Source organism: Suricata suricatta, chromosome 1 (assembly GCF_006229205.1).
Source record: "Suricata suricatta isolate VVHF042 chromosome 1, meerkat_22Aug2017_6uvM2_HiC, whole genome shotgun sequence".
NCBI lineage: Eukaryota > Metazoa > Chordata > Mammalia > Carnivora > Herpestidae > Suricata > Suricata suricatta.
The window spans coordinates 13,270,864-13,281,974 of NC_043700.1; the positions used below are offsets into that span (position 1 = coordinate 13,270,864).

Below are 11,111 nucleotides of genomic sequence, written 5' to 3' on the forward strand. Positions count from 1 at the left end.
AGCAAAAACTTTTATTTTTCTTTTTTTTTTTAATTTTTTTTAACATTTATTTATTTTTGAGAGACAGAGTGTGAACAGGGAAGGGACAGAGAGAGAAGGAGACACAGAATCCAAAGCAGGCTCCAGGCTCTGAGCCTGATGCAGGGCTCGAACCCACAAACCATGAGATCACGACCTGAGCTGAAGTCAGACACGCAACCGACTGAGCCACCCAGGCCCCCCTATTTTTCTTAATTCTTAACTGATCTAACAGATAACAGTTTGTTCAGAATAACAGGAGTAACCATGTATTTCACATACATGTGCTTATGTATAAGTGTAATGGCTGACAGCAAGGATGCAAGGGACAAGACGGAGATATTAAGAAAATTTTATTATTATATGGTACTTACACTCCCCATACTGTGGTGTTTTGCATATTACAAAATATGAGACAACTGCTTAAAAGCTTAAAAAAGAAGTATAATTGACATCCTAAGAAAGGAGAGAAATGGAATAATGTAAGTGGCCCAATTAAAACCACAAAAGGCAGGAAAAGAGTAAAAGGCAAAAACAAAGAACAAGGGTAGTGACCAGGAAACAGTAATAAATATGGCAGATACCAATCCAGCCATATCGATAATCACTTTAAACATAGATGATCTGAATTTGCCAATTCAAAGACATTGTCAGAGTTGAACAAAGGACAAGACCTGACTATATGTTGTCTACAAGAAACCCATTTTATATGTAAAACACATACAGGCTAAAAGTAAAGGGGTAGAGAAAAATATACCATGCTAACACTAATCAAAACAAAGTTGGAGAAACCATATTGATCCGAGACAGACATATGAGCATAAAAACTTGTCTGGTATAAAGCAGGGCATTATAAATGATGAAACAGTCCATTTTCCTAAGAGGACATAACACATCCTTCATGCGTGCGCACTTAACAACACAGTATCACAGTATGTGAGGTAAAGACTGATCGAGCTGCGAGGAAGACAGGTGCATCTACTTTTACAGCTGAGGACTTTTTCAGAAATGGACAGATCCCAGAGGCAGAAAGTCAGCAAGGACATAGTTGAATTCAACCACAGTTAATTAGCCAGACATAATTGACATCCATAGACTACTTCATCCAACAACAGAATTCACATTCTCCTCAAGCTCACATGGAACACGCATCAAGATAGACCATGCTTTGTCCCATAAACTTTAACTTAAAATGTAAAAGAACACAAATCATACAGTGTCTGCTCTCAGACTGCAATGGAATAAAACTAGAAATCAATAACAGAACAATAGCTGGAAAATCCCAAAGCACTTGCAGACCTACAACATATGAGTCAGAAAAAGAAATCTTAAAACATTTTGAACTAAATGAACATGAAAGGCCAACATATCAAAAATTTGTGTGATGCAGCAAAAGCAGTGCTTAGAGGAAAATTTATAGTAGTAAATGTATATACTAGAAAAGAAGAAAGATTTGAGGTCCTTAATCTAAGCTTCTGCCTTAGGAAACTAGAAAAAGAAGAGTAAGTTGAACCCAAAGCATTCAGAACAAAAATAATAAAAATTAGGTAGTTCTCAATTAAATTGAAAACAAGAAATCAATAGCAAGTTTGCAGGATACAAGGTTAATAAAGTCCATCACTTTTCTGTATGCTAGTGATGAATAAGTGGAATTTAAAATTCAAAACACAATACAATTAGTGCCCCCCAAAATGAAATACTTAGTTATATATCTAACAAAATATATATAAGCTCTAAATGAGGAAAAATACAAAATCTGATGAATGAAATCAAAGAACTAACTAAATGGAGAGATAGTCCATGTTCATGAATAGGAAGACAATATTGTCAAGATGTTAGTTCTTCTCAAATTGACCTGTAGATTTAATGCAATTGCAATCAAAACCCCAGCGAATTATTTTGTGGATTAGACAAAATGATTCTGAAGGTTATATGGAGAGACAAAAGACACATGATAGCTAACACAGTATTGAAGGAGGCAGAGTTGTAGGACTGACATTACCCAACTTCAGGACTTCCTGTAAAGCTCAAGTAATCAAGGCAGTGTGGTATTGATGAAAGAATAGACAAATAGATGAGTGGAGCCTAGAAATAGGCCCATGTAAATATGGATACAGTCACCTGACCTTCCACAGAGGAGCAGAAGCAATACAATGTAACAAGAGAGTCTTTTTGAAAAATCAAACTACTGGACATGCACTGAAATAAAAAAGTCTAGACACAGACCTTACACTCTTAGCAAAAATTAACTAAAAATATATTGTAGGCCTAAATACAAAACAAAACTATAAAAGTCTTGCAACATAACAGCTTAGGAGAAAACCTAGATGGCCTTTGTATGGCAATGACTTCTAAGATATAACACCAAAAAGCATGACCCATGAAAGAAAGAACTGATAAGTTGAACTTCATTAAAATTAAAACTTTCTGCCCTGTGAAAGGCACTGTCAAGAGAATGACAAGCCACAGAGCCAGAGAAAATATTCGCCACAGATACATCTGATCAAGCCCTGTTACCCAAATATACAAAGAACTCTTAAAACTCAACAGTAAGAAAATGAACAACCCAATTAAAAAGTAGACAGGGGCACCTGGGTGGCTCATTCAGTTGAGCACCCAACTTTGGCTCAGGTTGTGATCTCATGGTCTGTGAGTTCGAGCCCTGCAGAGCCTGGAGCCTGCTTTGGATTCTCCCCCCACCCCCCCACCCCCACCCCCCGCTTGTGTTCTCCCTCTCTCTCAAAAATAAATAAATAAACACTGAAAAAAACCCTACTTCCGGCAGTGCAACCAAGAAATGTCTGCTAACATTTGACAAATACACTTTCAATTTCTTATTCATCTTTCCAAACCTTTTTTCTATCTTAGCCATTTAAAAAAGTTTATTAAAGTAGAATTTACATACCACATTAGCTTCTTTTACTTAGTAATGTGCATTTAAGATTCCTCCATGTGCTTCCGTGGCTTATAGCTCATTTCTTTCTAGCGCCAAATAATATTTCATTGCTTACAAGTATCACAGTTTACGTATCTATCACTCACTAAAGGACATCTTGGCTGCACCCAAGTTTTGACAATTATTTTCTTTTTAAGATCTTATTTTAAGGGGCACCTGGGTGGCTCTGTCAGCTGAGTGTCTGATTTCAGCTCAGGTCATGATCTCATGGTTTGTGAGTTCAAGCCCCGCATCGGGCTTGCTGCTGTCAGACTGTCAGCACAGAGTCTGCTTCGGATCTTCTCTCCCCTTCTTTCTACCCCTCCTGTACTTGTGCACTCTCAAAAATAAATAAACATTAGAAAAAAAAGATTTTATTTTTAAGTAATCTCAACATGGGGCTCGAACTCACAACCCTGAGATCAAGTATGCATGCTATACAGACTGAGCCAGCAGGCACCACCCCACTCCCAAATTTTGGCTGTTATAAAGAAATATGCTACAAATATCTTGTGTCCATAACTTTTCAACTCCTTGGGTAAATACCAACAAGTGTGACTCCTAGGTCATATGGCAAGAGCATGTTTATTTTATTTATTTATTTATTTATTTATTTATTTATTTATTTATTTATTTATTTGGAAGGACAGAGACAGCGGGAGCAAGGAAGGGTCAGAAAGAGAGGGAGACACAGAATCTGAAGCAGGCTCCAGGCTCTGGGCTAGCTGTCAGCACAGAGCCTGATGTGGGGCTCGAACCCACGACCCGTGAGATATGACCTGAGCTGAAGCCGGACACTCAACCGACTGAGCCACCAAGGCGCCCCAAGAACATGTTTATTTAGTTTTGTAAGAAAATGACAACCTATACCTTAAACTTATTCCACAGTATATGCCAGTGATATCTCGATGAAGCTGGGAGGAGGGGGAAGAATTGAAAAAAATGCCACACTGTCCCCAAAGTGGCTGTCGTATTGTGCATTCCCACCAGCAGTGAACAGGCATCGTGGTGTCACGTTTTGCCAGCGTTTGGGGTTGCCCGTGAACTGGCAGTGTTTTGGATTTGGGCTATTCTAACAGGTGTGTGGCCGTGTCTGGTTGTTTCAATATGCATTTCCCTACCGACATGTGATGTGGGGCTGCTTTCCATATGCATATTTACCATCTGTATATCTTTTCTGGTGAGGTGTCTGTTCAGGTCTTTTTTTCTACTTTTTAAAAAATTTTTTAGTTTTTTATTTTTAACGTTAACATTTATTTACATTTAACATTTATTTAATGTTTATTTATCTTTGAAAGAGGGAGCATCAATGGGGGAAGGGCAGAGAGAGAGAGAGGGACAGAGGACCAGCAGCAGGGTCCAGGTTCTGAGCTGTTAGCACCGAGCCTGACGCAGGGCTCGAACTCCCAAACCTTGAGATTCTGACCCTGAGCCAAAGTCCCAGGCTTTAGCGACCGAGCCACCTGGACACCCTGATTTCATTTCTTTTTTGAGGGTTCTCGGGTTTTCCAGATGTAACATAATGATCATATATTACCTATGTAGTGAGATCTTCTAAGTGCGCGGGAATCAGCGCGTCCCTGTGAGCGGCGGCGGCACGCGCTCTGGTGCTGGTGACTGTCGCTGTGGGGACTGCCCTCCTGGCTCAGCGTGCAAGCGCGCAAGCCTTGAGGCCTGGCTTCGGGACTTCCTCATTACGTGGGCTTTTGTTCTTCCCTTTGCCAGGCGGAGCAGTCCAAAGAAGAGCAGAAGCAGGACTTGAACGCGGAGAAACTGATGCGGCAGGTGTCCAAGGACGTGTGCCGGCTGCGTGAGCAAAGCCGGAAGGTGCCCCGCCAGGTGCAGTCCTTCAGGTACGCGGCCGGCCCGCAGGTGCTCTGGGGCCGCCTCCGCGGGGTCTGAATTCTGCGGGGGCCACCTCGGAGTCGCTGGGAGCTCATGGCAGCACGTGAGACCGGTTGGAACGTATGTGCTAAAGTTTGCTCCTTTCTGGGGTTTCAACCGCCCCCTGACAGCGGCCCAGACCCGATTAAATGGCTCCCCAAGAACTCAGGGCGTCCCGACTCTTAGAAACAGCACCTCTCACTGAGAAATCTTTTTTTTTTTTTTTCATTTTTTTATTTAATATTGAGAGACAGAGAGCATGAGCAGGGGCGGGGCAGAGAGAGAAAGACACAGAATCGGAAGCAGGCTCCAGGCTCCGAGCTAGCTGTCAGCACAGAGCCCAACACGGGGTTCGAACCCACGAACCGTGAGATCATTACCTGAACTGAAGTTGGTCACCGGACCAACTGAGGCACCCAGGCACCCCTCACTGAGAAATCTTGATGCAAAATACAAAAAGGATAGATCTTTGGGTATTCTGTTGTTCACTCATTCAACAGATGTGCCCCCCCCTCCTGTCCCCCCTAGGTTGTGGGGGTACACCCTGGGAGCCTGGGGCACAGGCCTGAGTGGGAGAGCCGGGTGCTCTGCCTGAAGCATGGGGGGGTGCCCTTCCTGGTTTCACCTGGAATCTTACGTGTTCCCCAGGAGTCCTGTGTGAAATACCTCAAATGTAGACCCTGGCAACTAATTCTGGTGTGTACACCCCTCCTGAGCCAAAGAAATCCTTTGGCAGGGAGTGTTCAGTTGTCAGTTCCTCCTGTAAAGCTTTCAGTGACATGATCAGGCTTACTTGCCTTTTTATTTTAACTCTCTATTATTTTTTAGGAGATTTTTTAATGTTTATTTTGAGAGAAAGGACAAGTAGGAGAGGGTAGAGAGAGAAGGAGAGAGAATCCCAAGCAGAGCTGGGATCAAGAGCAAAATCCCACATCAAGAGCCGGATGCAGGGCATCTAAGTGGCTCAGTCGCTTTGAGCCTCCGACTTCAGCTCAGGTCATGATCTCACGGTTTGTGGGTTCAAGCCCCACATAGTTCTCTGTGCTGACAGCTCAGAACCTGGAGCCTGCTTTTGCTTCTGTGTTTCCTTCTCTCTCTGTACCTCCCCCACTCACACTCTGTCTCTCTCTCTCTCAAAAAAAAAAAAATTACAAAAAATTTCTGTTTAATTAAAAAAAAGAGCCAGTGCTTAGTGGACTGAGCCACCCAGGTGCCCTAAGGGTTTATTTTTTTAAGTAATCTCTACCCCCAGCGTGAGGCTCAAACTCACAACCCCAAGATCAAGAGTCACTCACTCTGCCAACAGAGGCCCCTCAATTGCCTTTTTTAAAGTTTTGCTTTTATCTCATCTGGAATCAAATCTAAAGGATATAATACTGGAAAAATAACTCATTCCACTTTCCACAATTGTCATTCCCCCTTTCTTGTCTTCCCTTTCCTTAGTCTTTTGAGTGTTTCCACCTTATTCCTCCTCCAGCATCTAGATAGACTCTTAGTTTCCCAAAGGAAGGCTAGTGCTTTATTCTTTTTATTCCCCCTCTTCCTTTTTTTTTTTTGTTTTGTTTTGTTTTTTGCTTTATTCTTCTTCGAGGCTCCCATCCTGCCCTGCATAACGTAACACATCCTCAGTAAATAGGCGTTGATGGGGTACCATGTATGGTGTGAAGATTTTGTACCAAAGTAGATCAATTGCTCCTATCTTTGGTGACTATACAATCCCCAAACCTTATTTTTTTAATACTCTCCTAACCTCTGAAAATCACTCTGCCCTATGTTCCTCAGCATCTCCCTTTAGGGTGTTTCTCCTGATCGCTGTTTCGGGGTGCAGGACTGCTCTGCCTTTACTCCAGTCACGTTCTTTTTTTTTCCTTTCACTTGGAGTCATGGCGTTACTCCACCTTAACCTTAGCAGGACGGTATTGACTTTGGAGGCCTTTCCCGATTATCACGTACTTCTCTACGAGGCCCTGAGAAGTTCCTTGGGACCTTGAACTTGCCAGCTCAGAAGCACGCCTGACTGCCCCGCCGATGGTTTGCAGGCCGTCCCCCACCGGAGATCCCAGGAGGCGTGCACCGCCTTAGTCTGCGGGAGGTTCCCCGGGAGCGGGGGCTGCCGCGCCCCTTCATCGTCTCCTCTGGGAAAAGGCGAAGGCGACCGTGATTTTATGGCGTTCTGCCCAAGGCAAAGGTCTCCTGTCCAGGCTTGCAGGGCCCCTGGGACAGTTTTCAGTGGTCGCCGAGAGTTTCAGCATCTTATTCAAGTCCATTTATTTCTCACCCCTTACTCCAGGGAGAAGATTGCCTACTTCACCAGGGCGAAGATAAGCATCCCGTCCCTGCCAGCCGATGACGTCTGATCCTGTCCGGGAAGAAATTCTCTGGTCTCCTGTCCCTTTCCTAGGGCGGGGACACGACTGAGCATTTGTTTGCTTGGGGGGTGGGGGGGGCTCTTTTTGTAACGTAACTATTGACTCTTAAAGAGCTTTATTTCGCATCAGATTTTCAACATGTTAATTTGTAAAGTACCTTGAATGTAATTCTTATATGTGTAAAAGAGAAAAGAAATCAGATCACCAGAACGGGCTGATCGGGCACACCAGCGTCCTGGGCCTACGTGTCGCCAATGGCAGCCGGCGGGCGTATCCGGGGGAGCCAGCTTTGACAACTAGCTCGGCTGAGCAGAAGGGGATTTTTGCTTCTCCTTGGGTGTCCCGTGAGCGGGCGCCAGGGGCGGCCGCCGGGCGCTGTGTGGGTCTGAAGCCCGGCGTGAGCGCGGTCCCAGCCCCACCTGAAACAGGTGTCTGCGCTCACGGCCACCACCTCTGTCAGGGCCCTGGTTTCCTTAAAACAACTTCCTTTTTGTCCTTTTCTTTTAGTCTGAAGAAAGTAAGATGCTGAGCCTGAGAGTCCAAGCCCACCCAGGTGCAGCGCTCCTGTGATTGGTCCCCTGCGGGGTAGGGAGAGGAAGGGAGAGCACCGGGGGCGCACGCGGGAGTCGGCCCCTCGGGGCACTGGCCGCCTCGGCCCGAGGCTGGGCCCACGGAGGCGCTCCTGGGGGGGCGGGGGCGGGGGGGGGGGGCAGGGTGCTGTCCTGGGGGTGGGCGGGCGCCCCGCACAGCCACGTGGTGGCCGCCTCCGAGATGCGCCCACGCTGCCCGGGTCAGACGTGCAACCTGCTCCAGTCTGGGGAACCCGGGAGGCCTGATCGAATCAAAGTTGCCAAAAAGAATTTTTTTTTTAAACTTTACCAAACAGATTTCTAACATTTGCTAGAAGTTATTTTGCAGCTTTCGTTTTTTAGGGGACCCTAGCTGCAATTTGTGGTGAGGAGGCCAAGAGAACCGTGTGCCTGGGGGGAGATTATTAATTTGAAGTATCAGCCAAGGCAGTTGTTTAAGTAAACAGTTCTTGATGGACTAATGTGGAGCGAGAATGGCTCCAGGGCCTCCCGCGGAGACGGTCAGACCACGAGGCCCAGGCACTGCCTATGAGGAGCTCTGCTCTGCCCGCATAAAGGCGCTTGAAATAAAGAACATTTATGCAATTTAACTAATATTTATTCAGTCAGTTCTACTGGAAGAGGGAGTGTTTGGTCAACCATCTTACATAGCAAACAAAGTTTGTTTGTTTGTTTAATACAAAATCCTCTTAAAGGAATGGATCTCTTAAATGAGAAGTTCTATTTCTTAGCATCCTCAGCAAGAATTTGTAGTTTCTTGAAAATAATCCTGCATATTTTGGAAAGTTCATTTTTGCAGAATCAAAATTCGAAGTAAGCGAGTTCTGAGCCTAGAACTTTAATGATTATTTCCCCGACTTGTCCCACCACTTATCTCTAAATGCCTCTGAAGCCCTAACTGGATGTGACACCATTCTGAGCAAAAACCAGCCTCTTGACTTCTATCAGGTGACTAAGGAAAACCAGAGCAGGAATGCCATTCATCCTTGTCAAGGTCAAATGTGAAAGACAGAAGTTTATTTAATGTAGAACTAAATGAAGGTCGGCCGTTTTCAGCTTCGTAGTGTGACCATGAAAATGTTTAGAGTTATGTGTAGTTGCGCCGTACGATTTTATTTTCTTCATTTATTTATTTACGGTCTTATTTATGTTCTGTTTAATATATAGTTCGGTTCTAGCCATTTTAAATGTTTGACACAGAAGAGGTTATATCGGACTATTTACACCTTTGTCAATCTTCAGATTAGCTATTCACTCTTTGTAATACAAAAAGTTTCAGACAAGTATACAAGAATAAAATCTTTCTCAGGCTGGTAGTTAATAGTTGTGACCAAGATGCTTTTGGGTTTATTTTACAAAATGTGCTCCTTTCTAACATGAGAAACAAACTTATTTTAATATAATCCTTTTCCACATTTTAAAAATCAGCAATAGTGTTATGTATTTATAGGCAGCTTTTCACAATTCTGTCATATTTGTACTAACCCAAATGATTCACAGTGACAAAACATTTTAATAACTTGATCACAAAACCATATGAACAATATGAATTTTAATATTATAAATACTATTTTTTAAAGGTAGAATTTATTCTGCACAGGGTAAAAAGAATGTAATATTTAGATCTCAAGTTTGAATTATCAGTATGTTATTATAATTTTGTATATCAGAATCTAAGTTACAGGTACAAAAAAAATATTGCTAGCCAAATGAACAAAGTTTAGCTGAATCTCTGTGGCATGCAAATCAAATTTAAAAATCTTTTGTTTTTGCTATTACTTTATCTATATTGTATTAAATATCAAAAGCTCAGGACTGAACTAAATATTTAATCAGGTGAAATTCTGAATATATTTCTGTTTTAATTTGTCTCGTTTGTCAAAGTATGCAAATACATCACATAGATTAACTTCGGTTTCTGCACTTTTCCTGTGTGTGTGGGTGGAAAAAAGTTCAGTGTTTTTTTTTAAACAAAGATGCATATTGCCTCATACTTTATTTCAGTGTCGTTTATTGTTTGATTTCCCTGATTGCTGCAAACCAAAGTTTACTTGAGCCACGTACAGAGCAAATGTAAAATCTACCATGAGGAACTTCCCAAGCCAGCAGTGGGGCAATACTGATTGCTGATAGAAATAAAAATGGCATATTTTCATAGTGGGAGTAAAAGAAGGGGCGTCCAAGTGAGCTCTGCGGGCCCCGCCCACCCGACTGGTGCTCTGGCCGGCTGGCCCTCCGTGGTCCCGGCAGCCCCTCCGCCCTCGCGCCCTGGCCCTGACCACGCCCCCCTGTGGGCGCCCCAGGGACAGGGGCAGCGTCAGCCTTCCCCCGCAGAGCGAGGGAGCCAAAGCACACCTGTGTGGTAGGTTTCTCGTGGATCTTCCCGTATCCCGGATCAGCCTCTCTGCTTCTGCCCGTGTGAGGCAGGCAGGAATGAGCATGTCTGGCTTTTGGCAAAGGCTCCGTAGAGGCACTGAGGCCTCGAATACAAAGGAGATGATGGGTCCCGCCTCTCTCACCTCCCAGGCTTTCAGAGAACCAGCAATTCCTTAGTATAATCAGCCATTGTACATTTTCAATAAATACGCAACAAGGCGTTAGTTTCAGTGTAACGGGATCTTACACACGTGAAGGCAGTAGATGCTCAGCAGTAACACTGCCAGATGCCAAAACGGTCCATCACTATGAATGACACCCTCAAAGATACGGAAGCACTAATAGAATGTTTTATTCACCAGTTCTGTGCGATCACTGAATCTATTTCAAAATCCAGAAGACCCATCCACAGTAAGGAATGTGATTACTATTAAGTCTTGAGTGGTTTGGGTCTCAGAATAGAAGATAACAGTGGTTTACTGTCCTAGAAGGAAATTACAATTTAAGAAGCCCATAGCCACAGTTTAAAAAAAAAAAAAAAAAGCGCATTTTAGAAAATTAAACTGGGTAGTGGTGCAACAGAAAATCCTACCAAACCCGGAGAGGAGTGAGCTTCTCGAAGTGTGGGCACCACTGATGCTTCCTGGCTTAGATTTTCGGATGGGCTTTTCTCATTTCCAGGTGCTGACGGTGACACTGTGTCTCTACCACCGCATAGGGGCCCGGAGCTGCCGCCGCCTGGGTGGCACAGGCCGCACAGTTCAGCAGGCCCCCTCCCAGGAGGAGGGAAAGGCCCGCAGACCAGCCCAGAAAGAGGGCGTCCCCAAACTCCCACCGGGGCACGATCTCCGGCACGGTCTCGTCCCAGAACTCCTGGACGGTCATGTGGGCCACCCAAGAGACTGGAACCAGGGCCGCGACGCCTGCCAGCCAGCACAG

General features: G+C 44.3%; 1 protein-coding gene across 1 annotated transcript in view; it reads left to right on the forward strand.

Moving 5' to 3' along the window:
* Positions 1-7,495, forward strand: part of WWC2 (WW and C2 domain containing 2) — a 180,954-nt gene extending 173,459 nt beyond the window's left edge. Inside the window, exons 22-23 of the mRNA XM_029934162.1 lie at positions 4,679-4,806; positions 7,128-7,495. Of these exons, the coding sequence (XP_029790022.1) occupies positions 4,679-4,806; positions 7,128-7,194 (195 nt within the window). The 3' untranslated portion in view covers positions 7,195-7,495. The remainder of the gene's footprint in view (positions 1-4,678; positions 4,807-7,127) is intronic.
* Positions 7,496-11,111: the final 3,616 nt, after the last annotated feature.